The 18,360-nt window shown below is 32.5% G+C and overlaps 1 protein-coding gene across 1 annotated transcript; it reads right to left on the reverse strand.

Moving 5' to 3' along the window:
* Positions 1-435: 435 nt before the first annotated feature.
* On the reverse strand, positions 436-18,224 carry LOC125057986 (tumor necrosis factor receptor superfamily member wengen). The gene is made up of 4 exons (XM_047661966.1): positions 17,898-18,224; positions 16,282-16,738; positions 12,788-12,910; positions 436-619 (listed from the first exon to the last, which is right to left on the reverse strand). The coding sequence occupies exons 1-4, from the start codon at positions 17,913-17,915 to the stop codon at positions 570-572; spliced, it is 648 nt and encodes a 215-aa protein (XP_047517922.1). The 5' UTR covers positions 17,916-18,224; the 3' UTR covers positions 436-569.
* Positions 18,225-18,360: the final 136 nt, after the last annotated feature.

Raw genomic sequence — 18,360 nt, forward strand, 5'->3', positions numbered from 1 at the left:
AAAAATTTACTGCCTAAACAATAATTTCATAGTGCCTCAATGAAGCCTTCCTATTCATCAATTTAGGAACCCCGTTACCACTACATAGCTTTTTTTTCTACTAAGTGAAGTTAATAACGTAGATCCCCAAAGTTACCTTTGCACTTTGCACTTTGCAAAAAAAAATGCTTCAGTACCCGCCACCTATATTTATTAATAGATAATTAAAGAAACCAATTAGCTCTGTTTTCATTTTGTATGATATGTATTAGTGTTTTTTGCTTGTGTTTTACTTCGTACATTATTTTAGTTATTGGTCCACAGAATTGCTAACGTACTTAAATACAATGATAGGGGCAATCGCCTAAAATGATTTTAAATACATTCAATATGCATTTAGCTTAAATTAAACTATAACTGTGAAAAGAATTACCTTATGTAAAAGAAACACAAATGTATTATAAGTGTTTAATGAACTAACTATATAATACTATACTAAACAGTAGGTTTATAAATATTAACAATTCCAATGTCGTGCGAGGTTTTCAGACTTTGTACTTGCAAACGGATTTTGTCGATTCGGTGGTAATTCAGTGTTTTTCTTGAGTGTACACGTTCCCGCCTTTAGCTGAAGGTGGACCTGAAACAACAAAACATTACTTACGTTATTTTTCGTATTTAGAACAATAAATATATGTCTAGTATAAAAGTGTTGGAAGATATGATCTCAAAATCTTAAATATGCAAAGCTATTCCTACCTAAATTAGATTCGTAACGTTTTAGATCTGGACATAAGAGTCGAATACAGAACCTGCCTTCGTAAAGTCGGTACAAAATATTATGCATTGAGAATTGCATTACGTCAACGATCGCAATATAAAAAGTTCCACAGAGTCAATGCTAATTGCGGTTTGTGGCCACATTTGAATTTATGGCGTGCGTGCTTGCATACGGAATTGTAAATGGATCGCAGCTGCTCACTGCATATCATTGTACAGTAGCGTCTATGTAGAATTCAGATAAAATGTTATTACCCGAGAATTTTCTAAAGTCTAAATATATAGAAGAAACGACACACTGCTGAGGGTGTTTTTTAGGAGAAATTTTCGTCAAACCAAAAGATACTTTTTTGCAGAAATTGAACTGGACTAGAACTAGAAAATCAATGACACAGACGATTCAAGCGTGGTAGCTTGCTCTTCCTTAAATCCTGAATGTATGTCAGGGTCATAGTTATGAAAAATAAAATGTTTATTATGGAATATAAGATACAGAAATCACTTATTCCACGTCATTAAATTTGTATCGGCAGACATCACTACTTATCGGCAAAGAACACCGGCGTAAAAAACTATCGTTATTCTTTAAAATATCAAATCATCATACAAAATGACTATGGCAAACATAGATGGAAGAAACCATGGTTTCCTAGGTACCAATCATTAGTGATTGGGAAAGTGAACAACTTTTCGAACAACATATATATATATAGTCGCGTGCTATAAAAGCTAACCAGCGTTGTTTATAAACATCGTGATATTGGCAAGAGTATCGGGAACGTGCGAGAAATGCCTATTTCAGTCTGGATTTCCAGGAAACATCTAAACAAACAGTATATAATTTAACCTTCGTTTGCCCACTATTCGTCTGGTTTGCGAGACTATTTAAAAGTTATTTACGAACTGAGACGATTTGCGCAGTAAATCATTCCTTGTCTCGTCCAATCGCTTGTGATCTGTTAAGATGCTAATAACAATGATGCAGCAAAAAAATACAATATAGTAAAAAAGGGTAGAATTTGAAATTTATGTACATATCAAAAAATAATGGATGTAAGTACGTTATTAGAAATTTGTGGAACGAAAATGAACAGTTGTATATATGTCGTGTAAACTTTGACAAATATTGCGTTTCAGTCATTGATTATTAAATGTCAGAAAGAACACAAATCTTTAGTCTTTCTGGTCTTTTTTGTTTAAAAATGATTTTAAGTCTAATATTAACAGATTTTATAAGTATAATACAATCTACGGAATTATTATTAATTAAAATAACAACTTTCACCAAGGGAGCTTTGTACGCAGACATTTCTCATGTTATGATCGATCTTCAAGGGCCATTCATCAAACCACATGAGACTACTCGTAATGAAATGGATAGCTTCTAATTGGATAACTACGTTCAAAGCAGGCAATGTTATGTAATAGTTATTTGTTGCTTTAAAATGATTTGTTTTACGTATTTAGTTTATTATGTATGCTCTCAAACATCATATGTTAAAATAAGGACAATCAATCACTTATAAAAATATGTTAGAAAATGGATGTACACATGTGAAAATCATATGAGAACTTATGAGGCGCAGCGCTAACCAGATCCATGAAACTTCCTCACAATCGAGTAGCCCGCAACATCGCAGCTCACATTCCCGAGGGAACTTTTTGTATCGAAGAAGTCACATAGGTCCAAGCGTCCGAGAATATACATAAGATACATGTGAATATATAAATTATATAAGAATATAACAATGCAAAAGAAAATAATAAGAGTAAATAATTAACATGGCAAGGTTGCTGAAACGACGAGTTTATTTTGCAATTGGGAATAGGTCTACTTAAACAGGGAATATGCTCCTCCTAGATCTAACTAGCTATTAATTGCGATTCAATTGATATTTACATTTTTAAAACCTTAATTGGATCATGAAATTAATCAACTGCCAACATCTCTAGTTTGACGTTTGTAGTTAGTTTGGAGTTCAGGCAAATAACTGGGAAACTAGAATAAGCTGTTCATTTTTATTCGTAATATACGAGTAGATGCCGCGAGTAAAAAGGTTGACAATTTTTAATATTATATAAACAACTAGCAAACTCGGCGAACTCCGTTTCGCCACCATATGGCTTCGTTTTATGTAACATTTCGTTTGGTGATCCCGCTTTTCTGTTGAAATTTTTCAACCTGATTTTTCCGAGACCTTTCCAACGAATGCAAAACCGTGGAAATCGGTTCGTGCGTTCTGGAGTTATAGCGTCAGGAAGGAAAATCCGACTTATTTTTATATAGTAGATGAGTTTTCTTAGAAATGTCTTACTACACTTATTTCCTATGAACCCAAGTAAATTATTATAAGCGTTACATAATTCTTTCTGTTAGGGCAGACTGTAGTTCAGGCAAATAACTGGGAATCTAGAATAAATTGTTCATTTATTCATGACATAGATGCCGCGAACGAAAAGGTTGTAAATTTGTATATTAAAATATAATATATAAACAATGATTATTCTTACATTTTGCTATACTTATTTCTTGTACCAAAGCAAATGATTATTAGGCATTACATAATTCTATAATAATACGATTTCTGTTAGGGCAGCGACCTCCCATGACGCTTGCTCAATCAATGATACCTCGCACTTACAATGACCCACGACCATCGTGATTTACTGTCTATAAAGCCAGCCGGCGCAGGTAAAAGTTGTGTGAAATTAGAGATTAATGCATTTGTATTCAATACGAGGCCTAGTCGTGTACACGTATTAAACACAATAGCGCAATGTTATAAAGTCGATAAAACGGTTTAGCAGAAATTTAAAGAGGATAGGTATATGTAAAATATTTATATGTCGGTAAGAATAATAATAAAAGCCCGTTTAATTTCCAATCATTACAAAAGTAGAAAAGACAGCTTAGATTGGTTACATAGATTTTTTTGAAGTTATACTTCTTTAAAAAATTGATGAGAGTGTAATTTTACGATGCGCGCGCACCGTGACACAAAATTAACAGAATGAAGTTGCCCACGGAAGATGCTACGGCATTGGACATAATTTAAAAACAACATTCGAATAATAATAGAATTTATGTTACACTTAATGTAAGAGTATAATAATAAATATTTAATTTTTCAAATGTAAACTGAACTTTATTGACTAGAATGACTCCTTTTCCAGACTTTGATTATTTAATTGTAATTAATTATTTGCATGCAATTTATGCAGATTATTATTAATTACTTAAGATGTCATGTGGAACATGGTGTAATGGTTGCTGGTTGTAACAAACGTTGTGTAAAACAAAAACTTGGCGATTAAAAAGAGTGGAGAGAGAGTTTATTGCCAGTTCTTCTCTTCCGTTCTACGTCCTTGATTTGAGAACTGGCAGTAAATGTAAAATTAGATGCAGTTCATATATATTTATGTCTTTCTCTTTAAATTGGCATGTATTCATTTATTTATGCGTACATGAAGGCATCTTACTAGTTAATTCTTGGCCAAGGTAAAGCTGTTTTTGCTTAAAGGAATCTTCACTGAGTTGTAGCTTTAGATATGGAGTATACCTATACGTATAATATACTCCTTTATAGTAACATAAGTAGGATAGAACGTGTTAATTTTTATCATAATATTATTGTAGCATGTATACTGTATAGGTAGCAACGCGTGCTTAGAAAATTAAATTATACGTTTGCGCAGTATCAATCGGTAAAGATGTTTGATTAGTCTGGTATGTTAGTTACTTGCGAAGCCGGTTTAATTAATTTACAATTATACTTAGATGCTTTCGAGCTAATGAACCATTTTTTTTTTGTATACGTTTTTCTAAATTGTATTAAATTTATTCATAAACCAGTGTTTATGAATAAAACAAGAATGAGAGAAGTGAGCCTAGTGGCAGCATTTATTCTTGATCGTAGATTCGAACCCCGGATGTGCACCATTTGACTTTCTGTCTAAGTGTGTGTGTAAAACTCGCTCGAACGGTGAAGGAAAACATCGTACGAAACCGACATGTCTTAGACCCAAAAAGTCGACAGGCACTGGAGGCTGATCACCTACTTGTCTATTAGATTTAAAAATGATCATGAAACAGATTCAGAAATCTGAGGCCCAGACCTAAATAGGTTGTAGCGCCACTGATTTATTTTTTATCAAATACATAATTCCATAACAATCACATACAAACTGTGTATGTTTCGCATGTTAAGAGGATCGTATCGCAGCACTTCCGTGACCCAAAAGGAAGGGAAATTCACCAGTGAATTAGCAATTACATGGGGACGTGACATTGAGTAGCGTGTTGTCATGGAAACCATATTTGAAGATACAAAAGTTGAAGGAACTACTTGGATAAAGCGCCTTAATTATGTATTTAAAACGCTTTTACCAACGAGCATAGGTGAAAAATGCGTCAATTATAAATTTTTAAATAAGTGCGTGCGTACAAAGTACACATGTCAGAAGTGAAACTTCTTTGGCAAACTAATTTTTAAGACTTGTTCATATTTATACAAATCTAAAACTTTAGATTTCCGAGACATAGAGGGAGGGAAAAAGAAAGATATGTTAGGAATTTCATGAATTTAATTGTCATTAAAATAATAAAAGTGTCTAAAATAATACAAATAATAAATTTAATTTTTTAAATTTATTTCTTCGATAATAAAAACACTTGGCATTTTTATTTACAATTCATCATTTGAGATTTCAATAAACTATTTTGCATAAAATATAGAATACTAATGTTTCATAAATTCTCTTTACGACATTATAATTTTAAAAATAAAATTTCTATAAGGTAATTCGCTCTACTCACTCTCAAACGCTCCCTCCCTTTTTTCTACAAAAACGCTGCACATCTTCGTGACGTTCCGTAAAAAAACGACGAAGTTTTTAAATAAATAAATCTTTAATGTTTATAATCAGAAGAAACAAAACACACTAACAATAGTAGATAATATTTGAGTAGCAACCAAGACTGATTTACAAAAACTAAATAGGTCCAGTTAAACTGTGTTAACAAAACTACTGATCTGTCTTTTTCATCGTAACCTCATTGACGAAAAGAGAAAAAATACTCTGGAGTTTGGTTGGGTCTACTATCTTTAAGAATTAATCAGTACGGTCCTACAGAATATGCAGAAACAAATATCTTTGACTTAAGAATGCAAGTAGATTCATTGAGCGATTTTGCTAATACGAAAGCACATAAATCTGTCGTTCAGTACAAAAACGATAACCCAGAAACTAAATTCCCATAAATCAACAATGTTATTCACAAATCAACAATGTTATTCACAAATCAACAATGTTATTCACAAATCAACAATGTTATTCACAATTCAACAATGTTATTCACAAATCAACAATATTATTCACAATACACAGTTCGGAGTTCCCATCTAAAACATAACGACTTAACTCTCGATAGATCGATATTAAACGAAGTGTAGTCTATTATTGACTACGCAAACATCTTGAAGGAAGCTTTCGGCTCATTTCCTGAGAGAAATGGGGCCGGCTATGACGCACGTTTTTACCTACATCCGTCCATATTTATAAATTGTTGAATTTTTTTAGTAATTAAATGTGTCAAGATCCCAAACTTCCGTTTTGTATATATGTAATACTAATATTATTTGAAAGGTGAAACCGATTATAGGAACTGCTGGTTCTGTTTTTGTTATCGTAAAGTGTAGTTTATTAATTCACTAGGCATGTGTTAGATAATATACCTATGTAGTATATTTATTTATTTCGTAATCTTACAGCTAACATAAATTATAGCCAGAGATGGAATACATAATACATCTAACTACAAAAAGGTTCAAAAATTTACAAAAGGAAACAAACAAATAAAAATTATTCAATACATTTAACTAAGTGGTACCTAATTTGGCTGTGTTGTGTGATGGTGTAAAAGTGAGGGTAAGTATGTGAAGGTGTGCATGTGTGGTATGCTGATGATTTATTTTATGGCATATATTTACGTATATGACATTAAAATAAATTAATAAATGACTTTAAAGCTAATAAAAAAATAACTATATTATTTTTGACCATGCAGACACAAAAGTTTTATACATAATATGCTGCATGACATTTCAAACGAATAGGATATCAAACAAAGTTTTCAAGTACCATCTGCCGGGCTGATTTGTGAATCTAAACCATCCATGGCGCCACCCAAAGGCATACAAAAAAATTCAAATCGGTCCAGCCGTTTAAGAGGAGTTCAGTGACATACACGTACAGTAGAATTATATACTTAAAGTTTAAAAATTACGAAAATAAGTTTGTTTCTAAGAAATCAACGAATTTATACAGTTGATTTGATAAAAGATTAGAAATTGGACAATTCTACTTTTATTAAGAAATCGCACTCAAGTTAAAATAATTTTCCTATCTTTCATAATTCTTCTCAGAGCTACCTTATCCCACGATATATGTTCTCTGTTGAATAATAAATAGTAACTTCACTGAGTTCATTGCTATAGCATTTCTGTTTATTCTGGTTTATATAAATGGAACATTTCTGCCCAGACTATAAATAAACAAGGATTACAAAGAAATTAAACTGTTTGTTACGCATTTTAGGCACGCACATCTCACTGTAAGAATAGAATTGTATGTGACAGAGAGACAAATGGCGCGGCCATTTTATAAATTAGGTAAAGATAGTACCGCTTTCTTTCCCATGGCACAAATATCGTTACCATGGTGACAAACACGATGATATATAGTCCACGTAATAGAAAAAGAAATCTGAATTACACCAACATCGTAATGATTTAGGGTTACAACTTCGCATTTTATTATTATTAGACTAAGAAATCGTCGAATGTCATTTACAATACATGATATGTGTCAGTTATACTTAGATCTAAGTCTAGACTCTAAATTTGTTCCTACTGGGTTCTTCGAAAAACCTAATTCTTTGATTTTTTTTAAATTCTAATTTAAATTAATGCCTTTGCCGATGATACCTTAAAACGGCGGAGGTAATTAATATAAATATATTAATACTTTATCATAATATCTACGATATTCATAAACGTTCTTAAAACCTTAAATGAAAACAATAAAAAAAATCCAACTTATTTTTTAAAATTCCCACTTTATCAAACTATCCCAATTTTAAAGTTATAATTAATATTTTCCGATCTTTTATAGAAAATATTTTTAAATTTTTTGTAAAAACCACTAATACTAATTCGAACATTACTATTGTCAATAAAGTCCCTCTATATGCTGTCTATTTACGCGGGAATTCACTGAATCTATATAAATTAACAGTTCAACGACCTAACCAATTTAGGATCGATATTTATATTTTATAGTGGTCAAAAATCAAGCAGGAAGAGTCTTCCCGGCGGGCCGAGTGAAAACCTCAACAGCGGAAGTGCTCGGTGGCAATGCTTGCATTACAAATTACTATTAGTATTAACTGTATCGAGACTGTACTTGTATAAAAATCTAATTGCACTATAAATTTATTGCGTCTCTATCTGACAAATTGTGTTTACGCCGTGATGAAAAGAGAAAGACAGTACTTTAGATAAAACCGTACCTACTGGTGAAAATTGATTAGTGTTTTATGAAAAAATTTTAATATTAAAAAGGTCTTATGCGCCATTGAAGTTTAGAGTTATTACGAAGTCGACAGGAGTGTAACAATGACGAAGTCGTAAATGATAATTTTTTATCGACGTTAAATGTCTCAAGTGAGATTAAATGTTGAAGAGTCTTATCAATGTTAGACCTTTTTTGTGAACTAAAAATCCCCGAAGAAGAAATTTTACAATTCGACGCGATTATTTGTGCGTCAGTTAAAAAACTGCTACAGTTTTTAGACATTGCGCTTTACAAAATTTGACAGTTCAGCACATTGAGAGTTATCAAAAACAGCAGTTGTCTGTCAACTGTGGCCTTATTAAAAATTATTTAAACCTAATTGACAAAACTCTTAACCTGTCATACAGATAATAACAAGAATTTTTACGATAATACATGACAAATTATCCTAATCACTTTCGGGGTGGTCGTAATAAAACACTGTATTCTAAACAAAATTCTAGCATTCTAGCATTTATCAAGAATATCGCAAAGTCGTGAAGCATAAATAAATGAACCCACGTGCCTACTCTACTCATATAACGCCGGGAGCGAACTAGTGTGTATATTAAACGCATAATCATAATTATACGTCCCGTAACATACTGATAAATTTCATATCGCTTTCTTAAATAATTATAATTTATTTCCAACATACACATGTACAGTATTTATATTATTCCTAACCTATATATATAATAATAATAAAACTAATAATAAACTCACACATTACAGCCAAATTAGGTACTTATTACTTAGTTAAATGTATTGAATACGTTTTACTGTTTTTTTTCCCTTTTGTTTGAACCTTTTGGTAAATATGTATTATGTATTCTATTTTTGGGTATATTTTTAATGTAATTGTTTTTTTTTATATATAATTTTGTTAGCTTTATGATTACGAAATAAATAAAAAGTTTGGTCCGTGTGGCAGTGTACCTTTAATGCTGGCAGCATTTCCTCGCTGTATTGCTTATTAAATTATTTCTTATTAAATTACAAAACTTGTTCAATATCAAGGATTGAAGTCCTAGAAACGTCTTAAAATAGGTAGGACGAAGTTGTTGGACCGGTTCCAGACCCTTAAGTTGAATTATCTTCCGTGCCTTTCTTAAAATGCCTTGAATATAAATTAATAATAATAATAAAGCCTTTTTTATTTCCATATCCCGCGTTATTGTTATTCCAGTACTTTACACCACACATGGAAACTTTTAGGTATAAAAAGAGTCACTAGGTGGTCACGAAACGTTTTACTATACTTGGGTACATAAAAACGTTACGGCGCGTTACGTAGGGGGGGGGGGGGGGGGTCCAATAATTTCCTCCAGGTGTCTTGTCCAGCCATGCCATTTTAGTTTCAAAGCTTGCATGTATCATCTTAATATATATTAAGTTGAAATATATTATGGCCTAAAACTATATGATAAAAGTATTATGGGTTAAATTAATGAATCTATATTATGGCCACCACAATTAATATTATAGTACCTACTACCCAACAATGTTCTTCATCAGCTGTTATCGGATCGTTCAATAAATCATCTTAAATTAGAACGGATATGAAATAAATAGGCCAATATGTATGTTCCTTGGAACTAACATGGCTGAGTTTTCAGTTTGTTTACCCCGTCGTGAATTCAAAGTTCACGTTAATATAATATACCTAGTATTATTCTAGGAAAATTATGTTAGTGTGTGTTAAATTAGTAAAATGTAAAATAAGAGGTTACTAATAATAAAATAATCCAGTGGCGCTAGAACCCTATATCTTGGCCTCAGATTGCTTGCTTCTTTGATCACTTTATTATATAGAAAGTTTTTTCACTGTACAGGCGAGTATTAGGTTCGTACATATAGAGTCCATTGGTGCATAGCCGGGGATCGAACCTACGACCGCATGAGAGTTGCACGCGGACAACACTGCTACTATGTGCTAGATTTATTATTATAATATATGTCTGTACTAATCTGTGGTACGGTGACAATATTTGGCCTCTACTTCTTTATTGTACAATAGATTAAAAGTACGGCTGCAAGTCTTCGTGAACTCTTGAAATTATAATCATTTTTAAATCAGGCTTAGGATTTCAGAAACTATAAAAACTGTTATGGGCTTGAATGACCTAGGAATTACGAACAAAAAGTGCAACTAACGACCATTACGTTTGCTTTTAGTGGTTTTTGTGTGTCTGTACCTGATAGAAAAACTAAATTTTTGAATTGTCTCATTATCGTGTTATAACCCTAAGTAAATGTGTTTTAGAATTGTTTTCCTATTTATAACAAATTTACATAAGCCCCTATCAAAACTAAAGACACATTTATCACTCGGTTTTCTAAATAGCAAAGCTTGAAGGAGGTAGGAACCCGACCAAATAAAATATCATTATTTAAGCATTTTTTTTACTAGCATGCCACCACCGAGGCTTATAGACATTGATTTGAACTAAATTAATTTAAAAAAATTAAGTTTTCTGAGGCCGACGCCAGTAATTTAAAATTGAAATATTAAAAAGAAATATTATCCATTATTATTATTATTATTATTACTAAAACACCGCGGCTTATAGACATTGGTTTGAACTAAATTCATTAAAAAAAATAATAAGTTGTCTGAGGCCGAAGCGAATAATATAAAATTGAAATATTAAAAAGAAACATTATCCATTATTATTATTATTACTAAAACACCGCGGCTTATAGACATTGGTTTGAACTAAATTCATTAAAAAAAATTAAGTTGAGGCCGACGCGAGAAATAAAAATTTAAAAGTATTATCCATTAATATTATTATATAATTATTTATTACTATGTACGTTAAGAACATTATAAATACTCTACTATATTTATTTAGTATAGTTAGTGCGTAGGTCTAATTTTAAAATTTTTATATTATTTATTTATGAAATTTCTATCAAATTTAATTAAACAACTATCGCATTGACTATAAGTTGTTGGGGTAGTTGTATATTTATTAAAAAATAATAAGACAATTAATTTCCACAAGCAATTTCGAACTCGGTTCCAAAAATAAACATCCACGAAAAAATTAATTTATTGGTTTAACAGCAAAATTATCTTAGGATTTTTTTTATATTAAATCATATTTCTCCGTAAAGTATAAAAGTCCATCTGACTAGACGTATAGCCAGGTATGCCTTTAAAGAAAGTTATGACTGTAACACATAAACATTCCTTTTTAGGATTTCTTTTTTGGTATCCTCATCGTTCGTTAGGAATGCTATACGTGTAGGTTATTGCACTTTCTCTTGTGATATTTTATTTAGAACGGAATGTACTTATTTAGACCACATTTTTATATAAAAAGTATTTATAATGATGGCTTATTGGTCTAGTGGTTAGTAACCCTGACTGCGAATCCATGGGTCCCGGGTTCGATCCCCGGCTGAGACAAGACATCGATGTGATGAGCATTTGGTGTTGTGCTTAGGTCTTGGGTGTTTAAATATGTATTTATATGTCTATCTATCTATAATATGTATGTATATCCGTTGCGTAGTACCCATAACACAAGCTTCACCAGCTTAGCATGGGACTAGGTCAATTGGTGTGAATTGTAAAGAAAAAAAAAATATTTAAAAGATTTATTGAATTCTACGGCGTCAGTGTATTGTGAGGGACCCGTCTAGTCATGAAAAAAAAAGAAACTGATGTCCGAAAAAGATTCTCGTTATAAGTTCTGTAGTGTATGTATTAGCTTTGTGGTTAGCGTTTCGGGTTATGGGGTTAGAGTTAATATTACACGGCGCTGAAACTTGAACTGTGCGAGCTTTCGAAAGGAGGAGGATAGATCCTTGAAATGTGGTATTCGGATCCAGGATTTCCTAGACATCGAAGACGACTTGTCAATTCTTAGACAATTACAAGTGACCACTCTCAGTGAGTCTTTCTTCAAAGTTATAGCACGCAGAGGGCCCGATTACTTGGAGAAGCTTAGAGAAGGTGACCATTAGAGTGTAAGGCACGAGACCCCGAGGACGATCCCCTGCTCACTGAACCGACATGCTATAGGCACACTGGCGCTAAGGCGTGGCGAAGACAGGGGGTAATGGAGATATGCAACACCAACACAACCTTTAGAAATGAAGAACGCGACTAAAGAGAGCAGAGGTTCTAATAAATACTGTATGTTTGGATTATTAAGGTTTCTACGTGTAAAAATTTGTTCTATATAACCTCTTCCTACTTTTGCTTTTTTTCTAGCAAAACATAAGTTCTTCTATTTCTGTTGACTTGCCTTGGTCTATTGTTATCTTTATTTCATATTGTGGTCATATGAATGCCGAGTTTGTGGGCACGTAACTAAATATTAATAAAGTGTTAGTTTATCTATTTCATTGGCATTACAGCTTCTTCAAATGATTAGGAAAAAAGTAGGAAAACACTTACCAAGTAAAGCATCTTTGCCCATGTGAATGTTGCAGTAGATGTGGTCACTGGGAACGATAGGCTCGGCCCGTGTTTCCCCGCCTGATTCCATCAATTTCAGCTTAGCTGATAAATCGTGCACATCTGAAATTAACGAATTAAACAATTATATTTATATGATACAACATTTTGGTGGCGATTCGGGAAGTAGACAGAGAATAAAGACTACTATTTGTTGGGAAAGGAAATGTTTGTAGTACATGTAACCTATAATACGTTTTAATGTAATTTATGGTTATTAATTAGTTTTCAGAAATAATTTGTTTTATAAAAAATATTGTATATCTATTTTTTTAGATTTATTTATGTGCAATTTCATATACTTCTTGATTAAGCTTACTAGTTTGAGCCTTGAGGTTAGGTCTATGTATAATGCATATTGGATCGAATAAGTCTCGTCTCGACGTAGCTTTGTAAAAAATTGAGAGTTATTTTCGTCGAATATCTTTGGCGCCAAAATGTAATCGCTAAGGCGGGCGCGGCGCTACCACAGATAAAAATCGGAATATGTCAAGTTATAGAGAATAGAAATGGCGCGGTTCACTATACTAGGAAAAAGTTTTTTATCTCTTTCTGTCAAATTGTGTTACCTAGAGAAGGATGTTTTTGCTTTATCCTTTATTGTATTATAATGTATTATCTTCTTTCATAATCTATAATAATATTAAGATGTAATATGTTTGTGTACATATTTTGTTTTTAACCAGCTTATCCCTTTAGGTATTTCCTTTTGATATCTTTGTTTATTTTTTCTCGCGTGTAGTTTCCCAACCTTTTACTTGAAACTGGCATAAAGTCAAAACTATTGCCATAATGTAAAAAAAAAAAGAAGGATGTACCTTAGTAAAAAATATTTTTATATAATTAAGCTTGTTCCATTTGGCACAGTCTTTAATTCAATAATATATTGTTATTTTAATCAGTATTTTTATATATGTAATAGGGACGATTCTGTAAGTAACAATGGCAACCACAGGCTACACACATTCATATTATCAGAAGATCTATGGGTCAGTTACCGGCCTTTTAGGGTAGAGCATTTGTGAGTTGTGACTCGCATTTTAAGATGGTAATGAATCAATGAATGTTTTGAAACTTGTTTCTTACCTTTCATTTGACAATCTACCTACATTTTCATTTACAGATTCTATATACATATAGCCTGTATTGTATAATTATACATTTATTTTGGATACACGGATTTAACTTTCGTTTACAAAATTTAAAACAATTTGTCTCTTCACTGAGACATTATGTAATATAAGTTTTAACCAACTAATAAATATATTTGGCATAAGAAAGTGTCCAATAACACTTACAGTCTCTACCTATTAAAGGGGAAAAGTCTTGTGTTCTATTTTTACACTTACCACTGTTTAGCACTTAAGACTAACGTGCACTAACACTAATTCCTTTTTAATCTTCTGACTAGACCTGTGATGTCAAGAAATTGAATAATCTCGACATTCACGTGATGTTTTTTACTATAGAACAAAGACGTTATTGAAACAAATTTGTATTCAAATTTACAGTATATCAAAATATTTTCAGTGATAATGCATAACCGTATAATCTGAAACGACCACAAACATCACAATTCTATTTCGGTATAATGAAATGCACACAAAAACCGCCGTTACCTATTGTTATGATGGGCAGGTCAAAATTAGTAGCGCACATGTTCACAAACACACATTGTTTACACTTGGTTACGGAGCCAACTAAACATCGTCTGAAAACTGTTTAGCTGTATATTCATTACTATTTAAAATTTTATCTATTTTAGATAGTAAATTCCAAGATTTGACTTTAACTTGAGGACTTTTATAAAATCAACTAAAGGTATAGGAACCCCTTAATCTATACTTAATATTATAAAGAGGAAAGATTTGTATGTAAGTATGTTTGTAAAGAATTGGCTCAAAAAGTACTGGACCGATTTTAAAAATTCATTCACCATTTGAACGCTACATTATCACGGATTAATATAGGATCCCTACTAAAACTACAATAATGTTACCAAAGGTGTAAAAAATGCCTATAAAATATCTTTCATGGCATGCGCTGCGAAAACTATTGAAGATAGAATAAAAAATGTCCCACAATAGTAAAGAACAAATAGTTCCGCTAGTTCAATAATAAATTCGCATTCAGCTATGCTCTAGGCAGACGTAGCATTTAATATTCTAGACTCACGCAGACAAAATTCTACTAAAAGAATTTAGGAAGGATTGCCGACCCACTCGAGATTATTTAATAGTTTATCTTTAACATTCACGGGACGTCGTGCAGTTTCGTCAACGTTACCTACATACTCGTGTACGCCCACATACCCACAATAATACATGGAGGTCGCTTGATCACCGTTGTCCTGAATAAATAAACTGTACGCGTGTTCTTACGAGATTTACCTTACGGATTTATAGATTAGGATACTTTTAACTGATGGATGATGTTTATCAAATTTATATGCTGTAGTTCTCATTAAACTTAAATTCAATTGAATAAATACTTTTTTAGGATTACAATACTTTTTCTTTGTTTAAAGAATTCTTAATCAATTAACATTTGCTTAAAAACTTCGAAATACGGAATGTGATACGTGATAGTTACAATTTTCACGTCTTACCAGGGAAGGTGATATTTAGATATTTTGAAATGTATATAATATATATATGTAGTATGTAATATATATTATATGGGATGCAACCTGTTCAGCCACACTGGCCTCCTTCCCATCTACATGGAACCAACAACAGAGCTGATGCGGATTGTGATGCGACTGAAAAACCTAAAGCATACAAATACAGAGGTCTAGGCTCCGAATAGATTTTGTCCCATTCGGTGTTAAGACCCTTGGTCCGTGGGATCCTATCGCTTTAAGACTTTTTAAGGAAATAGCAAAAAGGTTAGTCGACATCACAGGAGACCGAATAGCTAGCTACCTCGGACATAGAATTAGTCTATCTATTCAAAGGGGGAACGCTGCCAGTATCTTCGGAACCTTGCCTAAAGGGACTCCTTTTAATAATATATTTTAGTTTTTATATTTTAAGGTTAGTTATTGTTTTTAGTGAAGAAAATTGTAAATAATGTAAATTTGATTTTCAACGATTGCTAGATTAAAATAGCAACCCCGAAAAAAAATTTATGTACTTTATATATTATTAAAGTGTATATTTGTTTATTACAATGCGATCAGCGATGAAACTTAACAGTTTTCCTTGGCGCCTTTTCCAGATAAATAAGTCTGCCAAAATATGGATCTTGGCCAATAATTTATTTTCGCGCGTATCAGTAAACGAAGGAATCATGTTTTTTCGTTTGAAGCAAGTTTATATGAGTTCATACTTTTAAAAAGAAATGCATAAAACGTTTTTATGGTACTTAAGCATTTCGAAGAGAATTTTTTCTCAAACAACAACTGAGTTTAATAATTCTTTGGCCATTCTCACCTGACTTGAGAGCTTGTTTGAGCGCACGCCACTGCCGTGCATGGTAGAAGGAGAGAGTCAGCACCACCACAAAGAAAACTACACATCCACTAACAGCCAGGGTCAAGGTGGACGTCTGTACGTCCCACACGATATCATCACTCTCAGTCACTTCACTGTAATCCGTGTAATCATAATATTCGTAATCACTTGTGTCACTCGCGTTTGAGTCCTCCTTCCGGGGTGTGTTGAATGGAAAGATGCGGACCTCGTATAAAGGCTGGCATATAGTGTCCCTGTGTACTTCACAGGGATATTTGACAGCGAGGCGGCGAGGGTCGCAGCGAGTGCATGGCATACAGACGCCATTCTCGCGATGCCACCAGGTTCTTCCACGCTCGCAGGCTCTGCTACCCAGCACGGGTGCGAGCGAAAGAGTGCTGATGAGCAGGCATATTGATATTCCACCTCGCATTACCTGTGGAAGTTCAGAAATGAAACTGTGTAAGCCATGAAGAAGGCCTTGCAGTAGGTGTTTTACTCAACGATCAAGTAGTATTCCGTGTTAAAACTGAGTTTTGGGTGACGAAAACCAAATACAAAAACTCAATTTAAACATTTATTTTTCTTATAACATTCAGGGACAATACAACAATACTAATATTGTATTATTAAATTTAATATTAGTTAACAAATGCATCGTGATCGTTTTCGCATTATATATCGATTAAGTCTAGTTTGCACTACGTTATGGAACTATAACGTAGTGCAAACTAGACAAAATACTGGTTTTCAATTAGTTTAGGTTTGTTGAGGTACACTTTCTAGTCTAAGCTGAAGTTATGACACTATGATAAGTTATACTTCTCGCTTTGTACGGTGTCTCAGAGTCACAGTCTACTCTGAAAGTCGAGACAGCGCGAACTATGACAACCAAATATTTTTATACGTTTCTATGTATAGAAACTCGCTTTTGAAAAATGGGAGGCAATTAGTGCTAAATCTCTCTCTAGATTGTCAGTTATTAAATTGGATTTTCAACATATAAGTATGAAGTTACTAGAATACTGTGATACTACCAGTCATTGTAATTACAGCAAGTTTAGTAACTTGCAATTTAATTCCCAATCCGATTTTAATATAATTCATACAGCTATTAATTTTGCAACCTCAGATATAGATATTAAAATAGGGTTTCGTCCTTAAATAAGGGCACAACTATTGGAATGAGCAGTTAAATAGTATTATTGAGTCCAGAATACACAATTCCACGTATTATAATTGGAAAATACATTAATTGATCTTAATTAAATAGAGCTTCTTATTGAAGGTAAATTTATACTATTCTGTATGTTAATTTTAGGGACTAAAAAGGAACCGGGAAATAAGAACGTTAATAAACTACCTAATTGTTAACGTAGAACCCGGAATATTGCATAGCAATTGAATTATAGGAACATTAAAGACATAATAAACACATGAAATATATAAATTTAGTTTTTATTTATTGGTAAGTATTTTTTTAAATTTACTTTGAAAATATTCAAGATCTTGCTAAAAAAGTATATTTAATAATACAATTCACTACGATGATGGTTCAATAATATAATTGTTTAAAATAGAATGACTTTAATTACCTTAATGCTTAGATTCATGTAGGCTGGCTATGTCTTCAGGAAGGTCTGCATCTCAATTTAAATCAATCCTAGCTGATATTTTTAAAACATTACATCTCATCTTAGAGTGAAACTAAATAACAACTAGTTTATTTAACATACAGTTTCTAAACGAAGATAACTACTGTTTATGTAATTTAAATTCATGTAAATCATAACAATTTAAAAAAACGCGTTGATTCGTTCGTTTGATGCGTTTGCGCCTGAGTATTTAGTACGATTGACTTCGGAGTTCGTCGGAACACACGCTTCGGAACTCGCGCTTTGAGTTAACTCACACTGACTACTCTCAACTCTGCAGTCTGCCGTCTGCGCAGTACCCACTACCCATGCGTTAGCTCACTTTTCAGATGTCAGTTGTCAGTTATCACTGACTTTTCGAACATATTATATCTAGTTTATATTTTGTAACTATAGTCTTTTT

Source organism: Pieris napi, chromosome 17, assembly GCF_905475465.1.
Source record: "Pieris napi chromosome 17, ilPieNapi1.2, whole genome shotgun sequence".
Classification (NCBI taxonomy): Eukaryota; Metazoa; Arthropoda; class Insecta; order Lepidoptera; family Pieridae; genus Pieris; species Pieris napi.